Source organism: Hemibagrus wyckioides, linkage group LG16, assembly GCF_019097595.1.
Source record: "Hemibagrus wyckioides isolate EC202008001 linkage group LG16, SWU_Hwy_1.0, whole genome shotgun sequence".
NCBI lineage: Eukaryota > Metazoa > Chordata > Actinopteri > Siluriformes > Bagridae > Hemibagrus > Hemibagrus wyckioides.
The window spans coordinates 19490326-19512878 of NC_080725.1; the positions used below are offsets into that span (position 1 = coordinate 19490326).

Sequence of the window (22553 nt, forward strand, 5' to 3'; positions counted from 1 at the left end):
TTTATTTCTCGTGGCTGATATTTTGCTCATCCTCAACACTCTGCTGCCTGGATCTCTTAAACCTCACTGTGAGCCACAGGGGTTTCCATTCCCCATACTGAGCTATTTAAACACTATTTGAACTATTTAAATAAATTAATAAATTTGGGGAAAAAACTATTTAAAAAAACACTATATTAAATAAAATAAATTATTAGTAGTTCAACAAAATTAATAGCATTTAGTATTAGTATTAATGCTAATAGTATTAGCATTTAGATTGTAATATTTTAATATATTACTATAATGTAATTTTAGTTATATAATATTATTTATTATATATTATTATTATACATTTATTATTATTTATTTATTAATAGTTAATTAAATTATTTAATATTAAATGATAGTAAAATAATTTAAAAAAATTATTAACTGAATTTTAGTCCCTAAAATGATTCATGTCCAAAAATCTATAGTATACCATTTGTACTTTTTTATTTAAAGTTTCATTTTTTTCATTTTAAATTGACATTTAAATTTGTTTAATAAGCACTCACCGTCCACTTTATTAGGAACACCTGTGAACCTGCTCATTCCTGCAGTTGACCAGTCAGCCAGTTATGTGGCAGGTTTTTACACCACAGCTTATTTGAGTTCATACAGACTTCCAGTCAGCTCAGATCAGTCTGATCATTACCCTCTGATCTCTCGCATCTCTCCTCAACAGGAGGTTTTTTTGGTTTTGCATCATTCTGTGTGAAATCTATTTAGAGATCGTGTGACAGTCTCAGAATATCAGCAGCTTATCTGTCATAAGCATAAGCAATTATGTCATGGTTACAGCCACAGAGATTTCCTCTTTCTGATCTTAAGTATGATCATTAACTGAAGCTCTTGACCTGCGTCCGCATGGTTTTACGCATTGTGCTGCTATCACATGGTCAGCTGATATCATGAACACATAAATGACCTGGTGTACAGGTGTTCCTCTTAAAGTGGACGGAGAGTGATTATTGCACTATGTAGCGGTATACCTGGCTATTTGTTCTGATGCCTGTTTGCTTCGACAGGATGGCAAGTTCGAACACGAGATGACCCTGCGTCCGGTAAACCAGACGTGCTGCACGCCGCATTCACACTCTTCCTGTACGAGCTTCAATAAGAACGAGCCATGCGGCGCTCGCTTCGGTACGGCCATTGCCGCTGTTCGGGACCTCAACCTGGACGGCTTTAATGATATAGTGATTGGGTCGCCGCTGGAGAACGACCACCGGGGGGCGGTGTACATCTACCACGGCAAAGACGACACGATTCAAGAAAAATACGTCCAGGTAACGATAAGAACCGAGAGGACGGTCTGGTAAAGGTTCAAATCACCCCAATTACAGTGGAACCTCAGCGTACGAATTTAATTCGTTCTGGAGGTGAAAATTAGTATTGCGAAACGAATTTCCCCATAAGAAATAATGTAAATGCAGATAAATGGTTCCAGCTACTCAAAAATATTAGCAATATGAATCGTATGTAAACTGTATGGCTGCTTACAAAGAACTGACCCAAGCCAAGCATTCCATGTCAAGGCTCCTCACAGGAAGTTCGGGCTAAAAATAGAACAGACCACCTACGAAAAAATTCATAAAATTTGTAAACTCGCTTCAGTTGGCTTTCCACTGAGTTTTGAACGGCCCCCTGGACGTACGCGCAACTTAGCCGGTGTTCCGTCCGGTTCGGTTCGTTCGTATGCTGAAAATGCTTCGTATGCCGATACAAATTTCTTGCAAAATTTCAATTCTTAAGGCGAAAATGCATAAGGGAGGGCATTCCTTAGCCAAGGTGCTACTGTATAGTTTTCCTGAATGCCGATCAGAATGAGAGTGATATCTGATTACACAGAAATATATATTAGATACATTACTTATACATTACAGCGTGTTGAATTGATTAAAAAAGAGCAAGACACATTTAGAGATTATTATTATTTATTTTTATATTTATATTTATATACTTTTAGCCATTTGTGAGTACCACATGTTCTGGAAATAATAATAATAATAATAATAATAATAATTATTATTATTATTATTATTATTATTATTATTATGAAATATTTATAATTATTTAATAATTAATTATTTAATCTACACATTCTACAGTATAATAATAATAATAATAATAATAATAATTATTATTATTATTATTATTATTATTATTAAAATACCCTCACATGCTACACTTTCTAAGATATCACAATAATAATACTTATTATTATTATTATTATTATTAATTAATTATTATGGTGATATCTTAGAAAGTGTAGATTGTGGGGTATTTTTAAATAAAAATACAGCTTTTAGGTGAATAAAAAATGAAGACGTGTTACTGTGGTTAAAGCTGTAGACATTTTCAGTTTCTTAACAAACTGTAACACAGACCACAACTGCAAAATGACTCCATATATAACACATCGCCGCTAATACACTGAAACCACACACTTATCAGTATATTTGGCACCCAACTGCACGCTATCTCTTAACATACTGGAACTGCACTGTTGAATTAAACTCAGTATTATTTGCCCTTAAGTACCTGAATATGCTAATATATAAACAGAATTGTACACAGATGTGTGTGTATGTGTGTGTGTGTGTTAGCGCATAGCTGCCGGAGGTGACGGTGAGAAGATGAAGTTCTTCGGTCAGTCCATTCATGGAATCATGGACTTGAATGATGACGGAATTATAGACGTCACTATCGGAGGGATCGGAGGAGCTGCGCTGTACTGGTGAGTGTGTGTGTGTGTGTGTGTACATTATAGAGGTGTCGTGTTTTTTGTGTCGTGTTTTTTTCTATTCAGTTTGCTCCTGAGTCTGTCGCTGCTGAATATTCTGGTTTTTCGAACCCGCTTGTTCACGAGCTGCACAGGAATTTCTCACTCTCCAGAGCAAACACCAGAACCCCGGCCACGCTTCCTTTTACAGAGCCGTGTACAGAGGAGATCCAAGTCGCCCCCCCTCACTCCATCCCTCCCTCCGTCCCTCCCTCGCGCCTTTCCTCACGGGCCTCCCTCGCTTCCTCCTCGCAGCTGCTGGGGCTGAGAATACCAGTGAAACCTCTGCTATCTCAGCTCTTGCTGCGCCTCCACCTAGTCTCTCGGGGTTTTTATTTGCATGTCACTGTTAGACTCTGGAACTGTTAATAGAATAAAGGTTTCCTGCTTTAACGGAACATTCAGTTCAATTCTGTCCATAACCTGGAGATACGGTATGGTACACAGAACAAGACGCTGTGAGAGTCTCCTCCAAAGAAAGTGTTGTTTATTCCATATTTCTAGCATATGGAATACAAAAACATGGAGTTGTGCTGTTCTAGGACAAATCATCAACAACAGAGCGCTAATCATCGATCCCGAAGTTTCTATGACACTTTTATTCACTTTACTCACCCTTGTATTCACTTTATTTAATGCTACAGCAATTCAGCAACGACTATTATTCATTTTGCATGAATGTAAGAATGATGTGTAATTTTTTTATCCATTTATAGTTACATTTAATGTTGTGGAACATCCACAAAACAATTTCTCAGTGTTATCATTCACATTATATCAGCTAATAAAGAGTTTCTGAAGACTTTCCCACAGCGGAAAAGCCCTTATACTGGACACTCGTTTAGTTCAATTCAATTCCATTCATTTGTATAGCACTTTAACAATGCACATTGTCTCAAAGCAGCTTTACAGAAGTATAGAAACGTTCTAAAGACAAAATTCTTAAGTCACTATTTATCCTGAACATTTATCCCTAAGAGCCTGGGGTGACGTAAGGAAGAAACCTTGAGAGGAACCAGGCTCAGAAAGGAACCTCATCCGTATTTCCATGACACTGGACAGTAAATAATGTCAGTGTTCATAATGTCCTTATACTGTCCAGTTTATAGTCACGTGGAATTGTGCAACCAAGAGCTCTTGAGGAACTAATAGGTCAGCGTCATTTCTGAGTTTCTGAGACTCAGCACTAATTCCTTCCTGCCGAAAGCTGACCATTGCAGTGGCAGTTCAAAGTAGTTCTATCCACAGAATTCCCCTGGGTCAGAGGCTGTCCATGCAGATCTATCCCCAGCAGCAGTGAGCACCACCAAACGACCAGACTCAGGCTTCCAGATGCTCTATACCCCTTCCAAAAATTTCAATAAATCTCTCCTTACAGAAAGCTTCACCTGTTTATACATCAGCAATTATATGATTCGTCTCTTCTGCAGAGCGTCCACCGTCCAAGCTCTCACGAGTGAGCTGTTGCTATGGAAACGGCAACTTATTAGAATGAGCACATTAAAAACACATAATAAATGAATATAAAAAAAATCATAATAATCAGCCTTTTCTGGCATGCACTTTTGAGTATGTAGCAGTACAGTGGAGGCTCTGGGTCGTTGACTGGAAGATCGGGGTTCAAGCCCCAGTACCACCAAGCTGCCAGTTGGGCCATTGTGCAAGGCCCACAACCAACTCCCCAGGGGTGCCTTATCATGGCTGACCCTGCATTCTGACCCCAACCCTCCAAGGATGGGCAATGCGATGAAACAATTTCCCTGTGCAGTAATGTATATGTGACGAATAAAGACGACTTAACTTTAACATTAACATTATTTTTTACATTATCGCAGGTCTCGGGATGTTGCCGAACTCTACGGCGATTTGAAGTTCAACATCAAAAAAATCAACATGCAGCAGCCGACATGTCAGATCCACGGCAAGGACACGGTGTGCGTGAAGACCCAAGTGTGCTTCAAATACAACGTCAAGTCAGAAAAGGAGACAAACCCAGAGACGGGTGAGACATTATTCATCGCTGTTCTGGTCTAGACTCTCTTTCCTGTGTCAGAATTCTCATATTTGATCATAAACATTCACACAAGATGACACGTCCTGTAAAAAGCTGTAAACAAAAAAAAGTCATTTTCGCTGTAATGTGTCCCTGTGTAATCTTCCAGAAACCCAATTTGCACATCAGTGATTCCTTTCAGTTACTGAAGGAGGTAGGTGTAGGTTTAGATAAAAAGACAATAAAACCTGTGTGTGTGTGTGTGTGTGTGTGTAGCGATCCACTACACGCTGACTCTGGATTCTCTGCGTGCCATTGCGAGAGCAAGATTTAACGGAACAGACGACAGAAAAATCCAGAAGAACGTCATCATCAGAGACAATCTGTGCCCCGAACACACCTTCTACATGTCGGCAAGTAAATCAGTCCACGGTCTCACACACACATATATACACACACACACGCTTATCCTGTAGCCTCACACTATAGCCTCAGTCTTCACTGACCAGAGCAGACCCAGTATCTTGTTCTGCTGTAGCTGACATGCTTTTCTGCTTGGCTCAGCTGTAGAGAGTAATTATCCCAGCTTTCCTATCAGCTTGAACCAGCCTGCTCATTCTCTACTCACCTCTCTGACCTCCACTGACCTTCTCTGCCAGAACTGGTGTTCTTTCCTTGGATGTTTTTCACACTTTTTTCACTCAAGTGGTGAAAGCTCTGGGTTGTTGATCTGAAGATCAGGGTTCAAGCCCCAGCACTGCCAAGTTTCCACTGTTTGGCCCTTGAGCAAGGCCCTTACACCCCCCCCTTCTCCAGGAGTGCTGCATCATGGCTGACCCTGTGCTCTGAACCCAACCCTCTAAGGATGGGATATGTGACTGTGCATTTTAATGTAAAGGCTACTTCACTTAACTTAACTTGACCTGTTACATGATTGACAGACTGGGTTAATACATGCATGTGCAGGTGTACCTAATAAAGTGGACACTGAATAAAGGTGTAGCTAATAAAGTGGACACTGAAAAAAGGTGTAGCTAATCAAGTGGACACTGAGTAAATACATACATATATACATAGTAAACACACACACATATATATGTACTGGAAACATTTGCTGAGTCACGGGGGGTTTTGGGGTAAAGTGGGCGGAGCTTAAATAACAATTATGATGTCACAACACTAAGGCAGTTTAATGATTAGAACTTGGCTTCTGCTGTAGTGTTGTGTTGTGTTTGGCTTTAGATCTATGTTCTCCTTCTGTTTGGAATATTTTTCCCCAAAAAGGAGTGTTGGCTTGGAGGCGTGTGTGTGTGTGTGTGTGTGTGTGTGTGTGTGTGTGTGTGTGTGTACTGACTTAAATGAGACCATTTCACCGCTCATGGCATGATCTGCTTTCATGTCACTAGCTTTTGGATTGCGCTGGACTGGAACTGAACTACTGGGTTTTTTATTAGAACAGGTAGCAGATATATGAAGATCAGAACCAGTCATGTCTGGAGCGTACTGTAGAACAGAGAGAAGATGTCAGTGAAATGACCTCCAGACAGTCCAGAAACTGAACAGAGCATTACTCTGTAGATTAAAAAAAAAAGATAGACTAAAAAGACTAATTTTTTACTGAGAAAATGTACCGCAGCTTTTTTTGTGCCCTAAACTTTGAGAACTTCCCAGAAACATGGCACCAATTTTTCCAGTGTGATAATAAGATCAGTACCTGCCTTTTTACTGTTTATAATCTAATGCTAAGCATTTCTAAAACAACACAGTATAACGATTGAGCAGATTAGCTAAAATGAACAGCTGGCAGATTACAAAATTGTGTTAATATTAGCCAGCTAACTAGTTAGCTTTATTGTTAACTCTCCAGTAGTAGCTATGTGATGCTAAGAAGCTAGACTTGTCATCTAGCTAGCTAGTTTAGTTAAACCACTGGGAATAAAACTCTCCCTAACTAACTGCTGATTATAAAACTGAGCTAATGTTAGCCAGATAACTCTTCAGCTGTAGCTGTCTAATGCTAAGAAGCTAGCCTTTTCATCAAGCTAGCTAGTTTACAGTTATACTCCTGGGCAATAAAACCCTCCCCTAAGATGTCATAGTTCCTAAGGGAATATAATTGTTTAGCTATTATGCTAAACTGACAGCTGATTAAAAAACTGTGCTAATGTTAGCCAGCTAACTAGTTTGTTAACTTCAGCTTTGACTGTCTAATACTAAGAAGCTAGCCTTATCATCAAGCAAGCTAGTTTACAGTTATACGAATGGGAATAAAATCCTCCCATAAGCTGTCACAGTTCCTGATGGAATATCATTGTTTAGCTAATCTGCTAAATGAACATCTGAATACAAAACAGCTTTAATGTTAGCCAGCCAACTAGTTAGCCAAATCGTTAACTATCGGATGCTAAGCCTTGTTTTGTTTTACTCCTGAGAGGAAACACCTTCCCAAAAAGCTCCTGAGGTTCCTGAGGGAATATAATTGTTTAAATCTGCTAAATAAAATTAAATTAAATTGCTAATCTGCTAAACCAACCACTGATTACAAAACTGTAGTAATGTTAGCCAGCTAACTAGATTGATAACTCTCAAGCTCTGGCGATCTGATGCTAAAAAGCTAGGCTTATGTTTTACTCCCTCCCAAAAGCTGTCATAGCTTGCTGAGGTGCAACTTTCCACTTTCCGCTTCATGTGTAACGTTCCAGAAATTTCTTTTATCACAGATTTATCACTTCTGCTATCATCAGGAAAACAAGTGCGTGATATCTGTTTTTCCTCTGCATTATGTTCTCTCTCTCACGCTCTCTCTCTCTTATTTCCTTATTGTCCTCTTATGACAATTTATGCTAATCTTAGTAAGTTCCTTAACATTCTGTAAGTAAACTATTATATAATTAGCGACAGTCGCTAGCAGGTAAACTGTTCTGTTGTGTAATAGACTACACCTGAAATATCTTTAGCTTTAATTTGTACAGCTTTTTAAGCAAATAATGTTAGCCTGTACTGTAGCACAACAGTAATCACTACAGCTCTGGACAGTATTGATACTGGACGCAGAGTTTTGGACCTGACTAGAGATAAGTACGGTTTGATTTAAAGCTTCCGCAGATGTAATGAGGCCAGAAAGGTCGTGACCTTGACAGATGTGCCATGTTTTCTTCTTTTTTTTTCTTTCTTTCATTGCAGGAAAAATTAGACTTCAGGGATCCACTGATGGTGTCTCTGGACTTCGGGTTAGTGGATGTAGACAAGGGTCCAGTGCTGGATGGGAATTTACCAACATCACAAAATAAAACGGTAACAAATCTTTTATTGTTTTTAGTCTTTTACGCTAACAGGATGGTGGTTTTAGTAGCAAACACTTGATGCCATATGAGTAGGGACGTGTTGGTGTGTGTTAGCAGCTTGCCGATGTTTGTATAATGATGTAAAGCAGCTCTTTTTACTGTCTTTGGAAATGGACTTATGGGACATTTTCAATCAGTGTCAACAACTGAATTATTTTATGGTCACTCGTTTGATTTAAAATGAGTCAGGATTCATTTTAGACGTGTGTTTTTCCCTCTGGTGGATGACCTTACATGGGATTTTAGTGGTTGAAGATCAACACCTTCAAATTTTAAGCACTTGAGAACAGAAATGGGTTTGATATCAACGATTACTTTGCAGATAGAAACATTTACGTGGAAAAAAATAACTGTTTTTGGTTCATTTAGAACTATGCTATGAATATATCATCACCTAGTAGGCTAGGAAAAAACACAGAAATACTTCTAAAACACTGCAAAGTCCTGAGTGTCTACTTTCATATGAGCTTCATATTAACCACCACTGTGGAGTGAGACATTCAGTGCTGAAGATGGAACCAAAAACCTAATGAACTGCTAAAATTGGCTTAGTAACATTTCACTACCTTAAATATGCACAATTATGCAAATTAGAACCGCAGGAGCCTCCTGGTGGTCCAGCGGCAGAATCTCGCCCTCTTGTTGCTGCGGCCCGGGTTCAATTCCCGGGCAGGGTGCTAACCCGGCCATTGGAGTTAACTCTCCATGCCAGTCCCAAGCCTGGATTAAATGGGAGGGTTGCAACAAGAAGGGCATCCAAGTGTAAAACCTGTGCCAACCCAACCCAAACAGGGGGCAGCTGAAAGAACAACACCAACAATGTGCTAATTGGAAATGCCCCCCTGTGTTCTTGGCATTGCATAGAACTAGCTGGCTAGTTTAGTGCTAATACTTGAATTTGTAATCTTTTTAAAAAAAAAGCTAATGGAAGATGTTCATGGAGCTTATGAGATTCCCCTCATGAAATCCCCAATATTTGCTAATGGATTTATCATGCATCCACTCCTGCATAAAAAAATAAATCAAACACATTGAGGTCATGCGTAGCCCCGCCCCTTATTGTGTCCCTAAATGGAAAAATTCGGCAGATTGAAATCAGATATCCAAGAAGAGTTAATCAGAGACATGGATTTTTTTTCTGGGTGAGATTAACGTTATCTTCACCCGGTGTTCCTAATTTAGTGTCGAGTCTGGAACGCCGGCGCTATGAGGAACAGCTGTGAGCGATCCACATGAAGTTCAGCAAAGTGTTTCACAAGTGCTCCGAGATTTTCCGCTCTTTAGAGACAGAGCGCTTTTCTCCCACTCAGAGCCGTAATGAGAATCTGATGGAGCTGGGAAACTCTCACGCTCTCTTTGCGACTCCGCCGGGAATCGGGAATATCGGATATCGGATTTCGCCGATGATTGGGAATGTGTTGTGAGCTGAAGCTGGGCTAGAGAAGAAGAGGATGTGTGGCTTAAAGTAGGTCATGATGATTTAATGGTGTTATAGTGGCATGGGTTTTATTCTCACACACACCACACACACACACACACATTCGTGCCCAAGCTCATACATACACTCATTCACGTACTTATACACACTCACACACACACACTTATACAAACATACTCACTCTAATACACACACTCTCACACACACATTCATGCCCAAGCTCATACACACTCATTCACACACACATACACACACACACACACACACACATTCATACATATCCACGCTCATACACACACTCATTCACACACACATACACACTCACGCATACACACACACACTCATTCACATACACACACGCACACATTCATGCCCAAGCTCATACACACTCATTCACACACACATACACACACACACACACATTCATACATATCCACGCTCATACACACACTCATTCACACACACATACACACTCACGCATACACACACACACTCATTCACATACACACACGCACACATTCATGCCCAAGCTCATACACACACTCATTCACACACATACACACACACACACACACACACATATCCACGCTCATACACACACCCATACACACTCACAGACACACACACATTCACACACACATATCCACGCTCAAACACACACGCACCAATACGCTTTTACACATATACACAAATACGCAGACTCTCACACACTCATTCCTGCACCCATACACACTCACACTCACAAGCCCACTCATACACACACTCATTTACACACCAGTACACACTCTCACACACACATTTACACACATTTATTCATGCACCAATATACACACTCATACACAAACACTTATTCATGCACCCATACTCTCACTCTCACACACATTCACATACACACTCATTCACACACCCATACACACTCTCATACATTTGTTCACACATTGGTTCACACACTCGTTCACACTCAAAAACTCATTCACGTACTTGTTAAAACTCATACACTCGTTCACACACACACACACACACACACACACACAGACTCATCAAACGGTTGAGCTTAAGCACAGCCATTTCACCTAACAGCGTGTTTGGGGCAGATTGGAAGAACCTGGAGAACCCCTGCATAGAGGAACCTCACACACACACACACACTCACACACAGAGAACATATAAAACTCCTCATAGACAGTAACCCAAGCTCAGACTCGAACCCAGGACCCTGGAGCTGTGACTTAACAAAACTGTCCTATCTACATAAACTCACCAGAGCAGCATAGAGTTCTCTTCTGAATGTCTCTGTACACATTAATGAGAGATTGTATATGAGGAGATTGGATGAAAGCACAATTCCAACCGGAGCTGAGGGAGGAGCTAACGTTAAAAAGTGAGGGGAGAACTGAAGAAACGTCAGAAAACATGTTCTATAAGATAAAGTTGTATGGATCTAATAGCGCTGTAAATATTTTGCGTAGACTTGAGTCAGTGTCTATTGTTGCTTTGGCTCAAACGTCCCCAGAAAGCGCATGGTCCGATATCGTTTGCTAATCGTTCGCTGAAAGCAAAAGTCTGTTGAAAGCAAAAGTCTGTGTTGAATTTTTAGTTGTGCATGGTGTAAAAGATTTCACGCCAATTTTAACCCGGACTTATTAATATTTCAGTCTCCTTTTAAGGTTTGGCGCAGTGGCTAGTTGTATGCGTAAATCCTGATAGAACAATTCTTTCGAACAAATTTCCTCCATTCTTTCCTGTCAATGTTGACGTTGTCTTTAGTCCAAAAACAGCACTTGCCCACACACCACGAGGAACGATGCGATTCTGGCAGTATCCGATCCTCGGAGATGTTTGTGTGAAGCGGCGGAGGATTATAACTGAACAAACACGCCGTTTTTCATGACATATTTAGACAGTACATGGGTGACCAAACAGAATTTGACCTTTCTAGGGGATTTATATATGGAGGTTGAAGGCTTCCTGCTGTTCAGTTTGAGTAGCTGGGAGTGGCTTATGGGCTGTGCGGAGTGGGTGGGCGGTGCCTCCTTCTATTCCCTGTATGTGAGCATGATGTACTATATTTCATGTCAAGTCTGGACAGTATGTGTAGTTTAGCAGGACAGAGCTCAGGGGGCGGGTTTTTTTTACCTAGTGGCCTTTTGCAAAACTGCAGCTCTTGTGGGGTGTTCCCGGTCTGCAGTGGCCAGTATCTATCAAAAGTGGTCCAAGAAAGGAACAGTGGTGAACCGGTGACAGGGTCATGGATGGGCAAGGCTCATTATTGGACGTGGGGAGCGAAGGTTGGCCCGTGTGATCCGATCCAACAGACGAGCTACTGTTGCTCAAATTGCTGAAGTAGTTAAGGCTTGGTTCTGATAGAAAGGTGTCAGCAGAAGGGGGACCAACACAATATTAGGCAGGTGGTCATAATGTTATGCCTGATCGGTGTATATCCCTATATGAATGTGCAAAGAACGTGTGTGTATATATATATATTATTAGGTGATATGTCAGAGTTGATAACCTCGCAACTTTTGTGCATGTTTTGGTTTTATCTATTTATTTATTTATTTGCTAATTTATTTTCTTTTCAGCTGGCGTTAGTAGACTGTGGAAATGAGGAGAAGTGCGTCGCTAATTTACAGCTCAATGCTACAGCAAATGTCACCAGGTAACCATTTTACTGCACTGGAAACATTATAGCAGTATAACTGGTCCATGTTTTAGACCAAAACGTTTGCTAAGAGGTTCAAACATCAGAACAACGTTCTAACAACATTCGAACCTTAACAAACATCCAGAAATAATCATAAAAATAATAACAATAAAAAAATGTGTATGGCGTGAACAAACCTTAAACTTCTTGCTTCAGATTGCCCTCTAGTGGTCACAAGCAGTCACAGACATTTATTTTTTTTATTTAACGTGTCAGATTTTTAAATGATTAGACTATATAATAATTTGACTTGAGATCGATTTTATTTGATATTACTTAATTTTATTTATTTTTTTACAGTGGCTGACTTGTCTGCCCTTTATATAAATGAGTTGATCCTGAATCTCTGCTGTTCAGGATTCTATATAATGAATTTGATTTGTTAAAAAATAGCAGAAACTACTGTTATTACTGTACATACTATAGATAGGAATAAGGAGGCTATGACGCCTCATTGTTTCAGGATGTCCATATGCAGTGATCCGGGAGCACAGTCGCTTAGGGATCAACACTGTTGCCTCGCACCTCCATTCCTGTGTGTTTTCAGTTAGCATGTTCTCTCCAAGCTTCAGGGTTTTTTTTATCAGATTTCCTCTTCCAGTCCAAAGTCATAGTTGATTGGCATATCTCAGTTGTCTGTAGTGCATGAATGAGTGTGTGATTGACCTGCAGTGGGTTTTTGCCATTGTGGAGTGCCATGGGATAGATTCCAGGTTCCCTGTGACCATGTGTAGGATAAGTGGTACATAAAATGGATGGATGGATGGAAGGTTTACATTTCTGGCATTTGGCAGACACCCTTATCCAGAGCGACTTACAATTTATATCATTTTTTTATACAACTGAGCAATTGAAGGTTAAGGGCCTTGTTCAGAGGCCCAGCAATGGTAGTTTTGTGGATTTGGGATTGGAACTCACAACCTTCTGAGCAATACTCCAACACCTTAACCACTAAGCTACTATATCCCTCATGGATGGTTGGATGGATGATTGGATGGATGGATGGAGAGATGGACGAACGGATGGACAGACAGATGGAAGGATGAATCGATGATTGGATAGATGGACAGATGGATGGGCGGATGGACAGATGGATGGATGGATGATTGAATGGATGGATGATTGGATGGAAGGAGGGATGGATGGATGATTGGATGGAGGGATGGATGATTGGATGGATGGAGGGACGGATGGATGTTTGTATGGATGATTGGATGGAAGGAGGGATGGATGAATGACTGGATGGATAAATGGATGGATGGTTGGATGGAAAGATGATTGGATGAATGCATGGATAAATGGACGGATGGATGAAAGAATGGATGGACAGACGAATGGATGGATTGGATGTGTTCATTCTAGCCAAATCATTCAGCTCTTTAATGTTCCCTAATGCCTGTTTCTCTGTATTGTGACACCCCAGACTTCTCATTAAGGCCTACCAGGAGAAGTTCCATGTCAGCATTAACATCAAGAACAGTGGAGATAACGCGTACAACACCAAGGTCACACTAAGCACCACGGAAAACATCAACTACGTCAAAGTCGAGGTCAGTCGATCTAAAAACTCACAGATGGGTGAGAAATTAAAGGAAAAACAGAAAGTGTGTGTTAGTAAGATGTTCAGGGATCCAGTGGACCTTTGGATACTGTTTACTGGAAGTTCCATGGGTTTGTAGAATCTATTGTACGGAGCAGTGAATTTATCCTAACACACATTATGTTGTTTTTTCCTTTAATTGGTCGCTCATCTGAACTGTGTATCACTGCAAACCTCTTAGATCAGTATCAGGTCATTATTTTATATCTTGTTTATTATCACTGTGTCAGCTTTAGCATCATTTTATTTTCCCATAGCCTAAAGAAAAAGACTGTGAGTTGAATCACACCAAAACCGTGTGTGCAGTAGGATATCCGTTCCTCAAATCCAACGCGCAGGTAAGAGATACAGCGGCAACTTTTCACAACAGATTTGCCTCCTGAATACTAAAAAATCCAGTATTTAGAGGCGCATCTCTATCCATAGCTCCATAGATAGTGACTCAGTATATTGTATACATGACTCTGACTCACTGTGGTTGATTTATGATGTTTAAGGTACACTATGGAAAGTAGTTTCTGTCATGGTGCTTCAAGCAGGATCGTAGTTTAGGGAGTGGATTTAGACTTTAGGTTTGGATTTAGAAGTTGTTAGACTCAAATAAACCGTATATGAAACGTCAGATGAAGTTAAAAATCTCGAACATATATCAGTAATCATCGGAGAGCTACAGCAGCAACAATAAGAGGATCATTCTGTTTATAAATGAAGCTGGGGCTGAGAGAGAGAGAGGCAGACAGAGAGAGAGACAGACACAGAGAGACCAAGAGAAACAGACAGGGCAGTGAGAGACAGACAGAGAGCAAGAGAGAGAGGCAGAGAGAGAGAGAGAGACAGACAGAGATAAAGACAGACAGACCGAGAGAGAGACAGACAGAGAAAGAGACAGTCAGAGAGAGAGAGAGAGGCAGACAGAGAAAGAGACAGACAGAGGGAGAGAGAGTCAGACAGATCAAGAGAGACAGACAGACAGAGCGAAAGACAGATAGAGAGACAGACAGACAGATAGAGAGAGAGATCCCTAGGGAGCTGACTGAAAGGCAGACAGATAAAGAGACAGACAGAGCGAGAGAGCAAGACAGAGTTAGAGTGAGAATGACAGAGAGAGACAGACAAATAGAGACAGACTACTGACTACTGAACTAGGAGCTGACTGAAACACAGCCTGAATATGATATTAAATTCAATCTGAATCCTAACATCATGATACACCATTCTAACATAACTGACTGATACCTGAGGAACCAGAAGGATAACTGCCCCCTGCATTGCTCCCACAGGAAGACTTCAAGATCCTCTTCGAGGTCAATCCGTCTCACATTCGCGAAGACATCGTCATCAACGTTACAGCCACCACGTGAGACGTTATACCGCGATCCCGATCTATACGAGCCGCATGTGTCGTCTCTGTACTCTGAATCCAACTGTTGTTGTTTTTGTTGCCGTAGTGATAGCGAAGAGAAAGGAGGAAAGAAGAAGTCCCAAACGATCACCATCGCGGTGAAATACGAAGCCAGTCTGACCTTCACTGCGTGAGTCCATTCACTTCACTTTTATTTGTTTTGTTTTGTACACTGGACATTGTCTCAGAACTATATATAGGGATATAAAAAATTATTATTTAATAATAATTTAAATAATAATTAAAATAATGATAATAATGTAAATAGTAATTAAAACAATAATAATAATGTAAATAATAATTTAAATAATAATAATTTAAATAATAATAATAATTTTTTATTCATCCCTAATGAGCAATCCAGAGGCGACAGTGGTGAGGGAAAAAACTCTTGAGACAATATAAAGAAGAAACCTGGACAAGATTAAAAATGGAACCGTTTTATTGGAGAGCAGAAGACACTGTTGGGGGGGGGGTGTTACATGAGCATGGACAAAAGGCTCTGTATCAACAGGTATATAGCTGAACAAATACTTGGTGCTGAATACTACACACACAAAACTGGTGAGACCAGTCAGGGCACAAGACGGGGCGGAGACATGTAAAGCTGTGAGGAGGAGATTCGTGACAGTCTAAAGCTTAATGAAACCTAAACACTCACTCCAGCTGCTTTATTGCTAACAAAACACTAAGATCCTCTCAGAAAAGCCCGAATTGATCATCACATGGATTTCCACAAGGTGTTATGACCATAAGGTTATGCATGTGGTCAGTGTCTATTAGCGCTCAGACTTCAAACAGGAAGTAAACCACAGCATTACACCACCACCATGCTGACACGCTGACACATGGCAGGTTAGTGGTACAGATCCCCATACTGGGGATTTATGGATTCAGCTCATCAAGCAATGTTTTTTCTTTTTTTGGACCCGATCTTCTCCAATCCAGTTTCAGCGACCCTGAGGCTTTATATTCAGGGTTTTGTTGTTGTTGTTGTTGTTGTTTTTTTTAGGAAGCAGACCATGAAGGAGGATCCTATCATCGTGAAGGAGGGAGAAAAAGCACCGAGTGTCATCAACGACACCAGCCTGATCGGAGAGGAGATGAACATCAGTTACATGGTAAGAAGATTCCAGTAAGAAAGATGTTTTATTTGGCCAGCTGTGAAAATAAAAAACGTCTGTTTATAGTTGCTATAACGTTAGTGATTAACGTATGAGGAGCTAGCTTGTTTTGTGGATGTTGCGGAATATTACATTGCAATTGCTGTAAGAGGAATGAAACACGGCTGTTCATAGAAAGATCCGGATTTGCATCATCATTGTTTATTTTTCTATGCTTTCTTTTTCACATATTCTCTATCACACTTCAATTTTTAATCACAGAAATTTAAGCCTACTCTAATATGACCATGCCACATTGTGGGACACCATCACAACACACGTTCAGCCAAATCCTTCTTTCATTCACCTGTGTGTAAAATCCAGCAGACACCTCCCCGAAGCGGGGATCGAACCCGGATCTCCGTGAGCTCCTGCACACCGAGTAACAGACCCATGTTAAGGATAAAACGAAGCGCTGCTTTATTAACATGGATCAAACATAACTAACACAGGAGATGGGGCAAATAAACATAACGTGAGCATGGAAACCAAGGACATGACAGCGCCTGAACAAAGAAACAAATAAACAAACAAACAATGACTGAGGAAGACAGGTACAAAAGGGCTCCTCTATATAGGCCAGAACATTAGGGCTAATGGGGAACAGGTGACATCAGAACAATAGGAGGCACAAAACACACGCAACAAACCAGACAAGGATGAAACTCCGACAGGGGCCTTTCTGTGTGGAGTTTGCATGTTCTCCCCATGCCTGCGTGGGTTTACTCCCACAGTCCAAAAACATGTACATTAGGTTGATTGGTAATTCTAAAATGCCCATAGGAGTGTGTGTGTGGTTGTCTGTCTATATGTGGCCCTGTGATGGACTGGTGACCTGTCCAGGGTGTACCCCTGCCTTTCACCCAGTGTGTGCTGGGATAGGCTCCAGCAGACACCCGTGACCCTAATTAGGAATAAAGCAGGTATAGAAAATGGATGGATGGCTTTTATTTTTAAAAAACACCAGCCAGCACTCCCTCTGGTGGTCTTGCAGGGAACTGTCACATAATTAGAAAATCATTACATGTGTGTCAGGTGTTTAAAGCTAAGATTAGGTTTCAAACCCCAGCACCGCCAAGCTGCCACTTGGGCCTTTGAGCAAGGCCCTTAACCTACCCTTCTCCAGGGGCACTGCATAATGGCTGACCATGCGCTCTGACCCCGACCCAAGCTTGTGATTTCACCAATTCAAGTCGTTTTCCTGTAAGAAAAAGCACAGGAGAAAACACTCACTGAAATCTGATCAGGACTGAATTACAGTCCGCTTTACAATCTGCTTGTGTTTTCCAGATCGAGAGAGACGCAGCGAGGCAGAGTCCTCCTCTCAACCTGAACGTCACGTTTCCGTACAAGACTCTGGGAGACAACATCCTTCTCTATCTGACTCGCCTCACTTCCTCAGCCGTGAGTCTTTCTACTTCCTTTCCCTTTTTGCATATCGATAGCCGACGTGACTCGTTTCATTATAAGAGAATAACGCGGCGAATAGATTATGCTTTGATTCAAAAGACTTCGTTAAGACATGTGATGCATAACTGCCGGAAACATCTGGATTAGAAATCTTAGAAGACACGTGAAACAGCAGCCACGAGTGAAACGGAGCTCTGTGTGTTTTTTTGTTTTAGAATATCAAGTGTGTCGCTAAAATGAACCCTCTGGATATCAGCTCCAAGTCCCCGGTCAACCGGAAACCTAAAGCTGAAACGCTCAGTGACTATCTGCTGGTGAGTGCAGTGTGTGTGTGTGTGTGTGTGTGTGTGTTAGTGTGTGTGTGTGTGTGTGTGTGTGTGTGTGTGCACAACAGAGTGTATTTTGTATTCTGTATTTTTTTCTGTCAAACAAAAAATCAATTATTTTTAGGTCACAAACTCTCTCTGTCTCTCTTTCTTTGACTTTTATTTCCTGTGACTGTCTCACTCTGTTTCTGTCTGTCTGCCTCTTTATCTGTCTTTCTCACTCTCATCCGCTCTGTCTATCTCTCTGTCGTTCACTCTATCTCTCTGTTATGTATTTCTTTCTCTCTATCTCTCTATTTCTTGTTCTCTCTCTCTCTCTTGGTCTCTCTGTCCTGCTGTGTCTCATGTCCTCTCATCTGTCCCTCTGCTTGTCTCTGGGTTTGCTCTCATTCTCTGGGTCTCACTGTCACTTGTCACTCTCTTTTTTTTTTTTACTATTTCTCTGTTTTATTTTCATGTTGTCTGTCTGTCTGTCTCTCTCTCTCTCTCTCTCTCTCTCTCTCTCATTCCCTCTATGTCTCATTCTCTGTCTTTCTTTCTTGTTCTTTGGCCTTGATGTGTCTCTCTCTCTCTATCATATTCCTTGTCTCTAATTCTCTCTCTTCTCTCTCTCTCTCTCTCTTCTTATCTCTCTGTCATTTCCTCCGTTTCTGCTCACTCTCTGTTTCCTTTCCTTTGTTTTTTTGTCTTTGTGTGTCCCTCTATCATACTCCTTCTCTCTCTCTGTCATTCTTCTTGTCTCTGGTTTACTCTCTCTCTCTTTCATTCTCTCTAACACTTTTTCACTCTTTCTCTACCCCTCTCTCTCCCTCTCACACACACACACACATTCCCTCGGTTTCCCATTCTGTCTCCCTTTCTTGTCCTTTTGTATTTGCGTGTCTCTTTATCATGTTCCTTGTCTCTGTCCTTGTCTCTCATTCTTTCTCTTCTTCTCACTCTGTCTCTTTCCTTGTCTCTGGTTTTCTCTCTCTCTCTCTCTGTCTCTCTCTCTCTCTCTCTCTCTCTCTGTCTCTCTCTCTCTCTGTCTCACTCTCTCTCTCTGTCTCTCTCTCTCTCTGTCTCACTCTCTCTCTCTGTCTCTCTCTCTCTCTCTCTCTCTCTCAGAGCTGTAACGAGACGGCGCACCCCTGCAGTTCGTTCAGCTGTGATATTCCTCCTGCCCCATTCAACCAAATCAACGTCACCTTCAGAGTCTGGAAGCAGACGTTCATCCACGTAAGACTCACTTCATCACAGAGAGCAGTTACTGATTCACTGAGTCACTGAGTCACTGATTCACTGATTCACTGAGTCACTTTTCATTACTCCATAATTCACTGTCACAAAATAAATTTTGGATATATTTATTTCTTCCCACAACAAAACAGATCTGTCTTTATTCAACATCCATGTCTATTTTTTTTTTCTCGTCACTCATTTTGCGTGTCTGTATTTTTCCAGGGCGAGTTTTCCAGTCTCTTGTTAACGGTTCATGCTAAATTGAAGAATAAGAACCAGACTTTCTTTGAGTTAAGCAAAAACAACGAACTCAGAGAGGTGAGATCAGTGTGTGACTTTCTTGATTGTGTTTTACTGCATTGTGATGAGTCAAAATATGACCATGGAGGAGTTCACACTAACCGTTACTTCTGTGTTTGATTAGACATGTGGGTTTTTTGTGGTTTTGTGCATTTCCTTTATAATTCTGAGGCTAGGGTTCGATTCAAACCTCTGCCCTTTGTCTTTGGTTTCCTCAAAAGACAAATATTTGTGTGTGTGTGTGGCACTCCAGCCAAACAACCCCCAGCCCCCCCCCCCGAAGGAGGGTGTCACTCGACTGTGTTGTGAACATAACAGATGTAATGAAAAATGTAATATTTACCCTAAGGTGTACTCTTACAGGTTACAGTGCGGATCTTAAAGGAGTCCCGAGGTGGAATTCCTCTGTGGATCATCATCCTCAGTATCCTCATAGGACTACTAATACTGGCACTGGTTATATTTTGTCTTTGGAAGGTAAGCAGGAGGCATTTAGACAGAGGCCGAGAAGTGCAAAACAAAATAATGAATCCAAAAACACAATAATAAATCCATAAACAAAATAACAAATCAGAAAACAGAATAACAAATCCAAAAATACAAGGACAAACCCATAAACAAAATAACAAATCTGTAAACACAATAACAAATCTCAAAACAAAATAACAAATCCATAAGCAAAAAAACAAATCTGTAAACAACATAAAAAATCTGAAAAAAAAATCTGTAAACAAAATAACAATCCGTAAACAAAATAAAAAATCTGAAAAAAAAAAAAAATCTGTTAACCATGTAACAAATCGGAAAACAAAATAACAAATCTGTAAACAAAACAACAAATCTGTAAACAAAATAACAAATCTGAAATCAGAATAACAAATCTCAAAACAAAATAACAAATCCATAAGCAAAAAAACAAATCTGTAAACAACATAAAAAAATCTGAAAAACAAATCTGTAAACAAAATAACAAATCCGAAAACAAAATAACAAATCTGAAAACAATAAAAATAAAAAAAATCCATAAACAAAATAACAAATCTATAAACAAGATAACAAATTCGTAAAAAAAAAAAAAATCTGTAAAAAAAAAAAAAAAAGACAAATCCTAAAACAAAATAACAAATCTGGAAAAAAAAAAATCTGAAAAAAATTTAAAATTCATAAACAAAATAAAAAATCTGAAAAAAAAAATCTGTAAACAAAAAAACAAATCTGAAAAAAAAATCCATTAACAAAATAAAAAGTCTGAAAAAAAATTTTTTTAAATCCGTAAACAAAATAAGAAATCCATAAACAAAATTTAAAAAAAAAATCTGTAAACAAAATAAAAAATCCATAAACAAAATAAAACTTTTTTTTAAATCTGTAAACAAAATAACAAATCTGAAAAAAATGTTGAAAATCCATAAACAAAATAAAAAAATCCGTAAACAAAATATCAAATCCATAAACAAAATAACAATTCAGAAAACACAGTAACAATTCAGACAAACCAGAAAAGGTAGGTATAGTTTGTTGATGGAATTCTTACCTCTGATTGGACAAGACATCTGTCACTCAAGATATACAATAAGTAGGAAATTGTGTATCTAACTTTATTTCTTGTACGTGTGGAGTTCTGCCTTCACTTAAAATATATATATATTTTTTTTTTGATAGTGCAATTTTAAATCTTTTAAAGAAAATAACAAATATATATTTATATTTATAAGAAAATGGAGTTCATTCAAGGCTACTTTGAGGAAGGATGTTCATATGCCATGATTTTGGATATACTGATAGCGTATCATGGCATAAAGATTAGTTTACGATCTCCTAACACACCTAAAGAACGCAGGTATGTTTCGAAGACCAAACTATTCCAGATTAAAGGATGTAAGGAGCGTTCTAAGAGCAGAGCTGCGTTCATACACACACCAATCCACTTTCTACTGCCGCAGCCTGCTGGACTTCCTGTATATCTTGAGCGACAGATGTCTCATCCAATCAGCGGTTATTTGTTTGTTTATTTGTTATTTTGTTTTGCACTTCTCGGGCCACCGTACATTGACGTTTAGTATCATGTGTGTTCACTTATATGCAGCAGTGTATCACAACGATAAGTCTTTTTCCTTCTACAGTTCGGGTTCTTCAAGAGAAAATCCGTAGAAGATATGAAGGAGGATATGAGAGACAGTTAAAGGCTCCAGTTTTCAGCTCTGCAGCCTTCCAAAGCCCTCAGGTCTAAATCTCACACTCCCAGACCCACAGAGACGCTTTACGCATTACACTTTACACAGAACGGACCAACATCCACACCGAGATCTTGAAGTACCTGAAGATGTAATCTAGATGGTTTGGATTTTTCAGAACCCATGAAGGTCAGCAGTTGAACTTTTGGTTGTGGTCTTTTTCACGTGACGTGCCTTTCCAAACCCAGCACGTGAGCTCTGGAATAAACTAAGCATTAGTAGAGTTGTTATCGCTCAAAAATATACCTTTCTCCAACCGCAAAAAATTTCACTATCAGATCAGCCAATCGGCATAAGAATACGAAGTGATTGACAGGATGGAGTCTGTACCATGCCCCTGGAAGCTCCGCCCCCTTTTCTGTATTCCGAGTTACCTTTCTCCAACTGCAACCCAACCACCCCACCCCCACCCGCAAAATATAACCATCAGATCAGCCAATCGGCATAAGAATCCGGAATGATTGACGAGATCGAGTCTCCCCCCGGAAGCTCCACCCACTTTTCTGAATTCTGAGCTCATTCATGTGAATTAAAAGCTATCAGTGTAATTACACTTCTATATACAGCTAACATTAGGCACATAAATCATGAACATCAGTTAGCTATGTT

The 22553-nt window shown here is 40.0% G+C and overlaps 1 protein-coding gene across 1 annotated transcript in view; it reads left to right on the forward strand.

Moving 5' to 3' along the window:
* itga1 (integrin, alpha 1) overlaps window positions 1-22370 on the forward strand; it is a 68320-nt gene extending 45950 nt beyond the window's left edge. Inside the window, exons 14-30 of the mRNA XM_058411788.1 lie at window positions 1053-1313; window positions 2634-2764; window positions 4645-4811; window positions 5079-5215; window positions 7986-8096; window positions 12167-12243; window positions 13712-13838; window positions 14146-14226; window positions 15169-15245; window positions 15337-15420; window positions 16303-16411; window positions 17744-17857; window positions 18079-18177; window positions 19297-19407; window positions 19633-19728; window positions 20074-20187; window positions 21834-22370. Of these exons, the coding sequence (XP_058267771.1) occupies window positions 1053-1313; window positions 2634-2764; window positions 4645-4811; window positions 5079-5215; window positions 7986-8096; window positions 12167-12243; window positions 13712-13838; window positions 14146-14226; window positions 15169-15245; window positions 15337-15420; window positions 16303-16411; window positions 17744-17857; window positions 18079-18177; window positions 19297-19407; window positions 19633-19728; window positions 20074-20187; window positions 21834-21893 (1956 nt within the window). The 3' untranslated portion in view covers window positions 21894-22370. The remainder of the gene's footprint in view (window positions 1-1052; window positions 1314-2633; window positions 2765-4644; window positions 4812-5078; window positions 5216-7985; window positions 8097-12166; window positions 12244-13711; window positions 13839-14145; window positions 14227-15168; window positions 15246-15336; window positions 15421-16302; window positions 16412-17743; window positions 17858-18078; window positions 18178-19296; window positions 19408-19632; window positions 19729-20073; window positions 20188-21833) is intronic.
* Window positions 22371-22553: the final 183 nt, after the last annotated feature.